Source organism: Sinocyclocheilus anshuiensis, unplaced genomic scaffold (genome assembly GCF_001515605.1).
Source record: "Sinocyclocheilus anshuiensis isolate Anshui unplaced genomic scaffold, SAMN03320099.WGS_v1.1 scaffold17882, whole genome shotgun sequence".
NCBI classification, from domain to species: Eukaryota; Metazoa; Chordata; class Actinopteri; order Cypriniformes; family Cyprinidae; genus Sinocyclocheilus; species Sinocyclocheilus anshuiensis.
This window is the reverse complement of record NW_015559480.1, coordinates 1-1,210: the sequence shown is the minus strand read 5'-3', so window position 1 is coordinate 1,210 and position 1,210 is coordinate 1. Positions and strand designations below refer to the sequence as shown.

General features: G+C 35.6%; 1 protein-coding gene across 1 annotated transcript; it reads right to left on the bottom strand.

The window, feature by feature from the left end:
• Window positions 1–140: 140 nt before the first annotated feature.
• Window positions 141–1,063, bottom strand: LOC107681599 (uncharacterized; the record flags this gene model as incomplete). The annotated part of the gene is made up of 2 exons (XM_016477909.1): window positions 639–1,063; window positions 141–512 (listed from the first exon to the last, which is right to left on the bottom strand). Coding segments are annotated over exons 1-2 (689 nt in total), but the record flags the coding sequence as incomplete, so codon positions are not given.
• Between the last annotated feature and the right edge of the window lie 147 nt (window positions 1,064–1,210).

Sequence of the window (1,210 nt, the reverse complement as noted above, 5' to 3'; positions counted from 1 at the left end):
AATAATAATTATTATTATTTTTATACATCCCTCTTGCTTCATTGACCAGCTAGGGAGTAATAACTATTTTTTCCAAATTCACTTCATTGACCAGCTAGGGAGTAATAACTGTATTTTTTCCAAATGTAAAAAACACATACCACAGTTGATTTGGGACAGAGACATTGTAGACCCTCCGTTGAATAGCCCTTCGTCCTCTTAAGGCTCTTCCCACTGGATCCACTATTCTTAAACGCTCTCGCACTCGCCATCGCTGAACTCTGATCCCTCTTCCTCTCAAACTACCAGTGATGTAGGTCTCTCCCGATCCAGGGGTTTGTTGAAGAACCTCAGTAATAAGATGATCAAGATCATAATTTGAAATGTTTGTGAAACTCCCATAGTCCACTAAACCAAGTTGTCTCCTGTGGTTGTACAGTGTTCGAATGTTTACAGACAACATTCGCGATATGGCCATCCAGCTAAATCCTAAGTCCCGCATGTGAATCAACAGAGCAGCTGGTATGTTGTACCTCAAATGAGAAAAAACAAAATAACAAAAATGTGCTAATTCACGAAGTGTTAATGCATAACTTGTATTAATTATTTTTTTTGCAACTTGCAAAGAGGTGACAGTATAATTCATTATCATCACTTACCTCAGCCTTCCTCTCTGTGATGCAGAATATGTACCTATACCATGCACTTGTATATCAGCTTCTACCTGAGGCACTATTTCAGCCAACATTTCCCTAAGAGATTCATAAATTCCTTCGAGAATGATGCATAATGTTCTTTCAGCAACATTTTGTTGAACACCATTGCCCATAAGCACTAAGAATGCTGCAATAATGGAAATATGATCCTCAGGATGACATGTAGACTCCAAACTGTTTGTGTTGTTTGGAGTATGACCAGCTGTTGCAAAAAAGTCTTGTAGCTCAACAAAGTATTGGAAAATTTCAGGGAATGACATTTTTAAATGAATCACAATTCAAAAGGCTATTGCTCTGATAACGAGCATAAAACAAGCTGCACATTATTCAGTGATAATTGTCAAATTTGCAATTCTATAAAATTTGCTTTTTTCCCCCCATATATTCACACTTTCACATACATTCAGACATTAATTTTATATATTCAGACATTAATTTTATATATTCAGACTTTCATTCCATATATTGACTTTCATTTTATATATTCAGACATTCATTTTATATATTCAGACTTT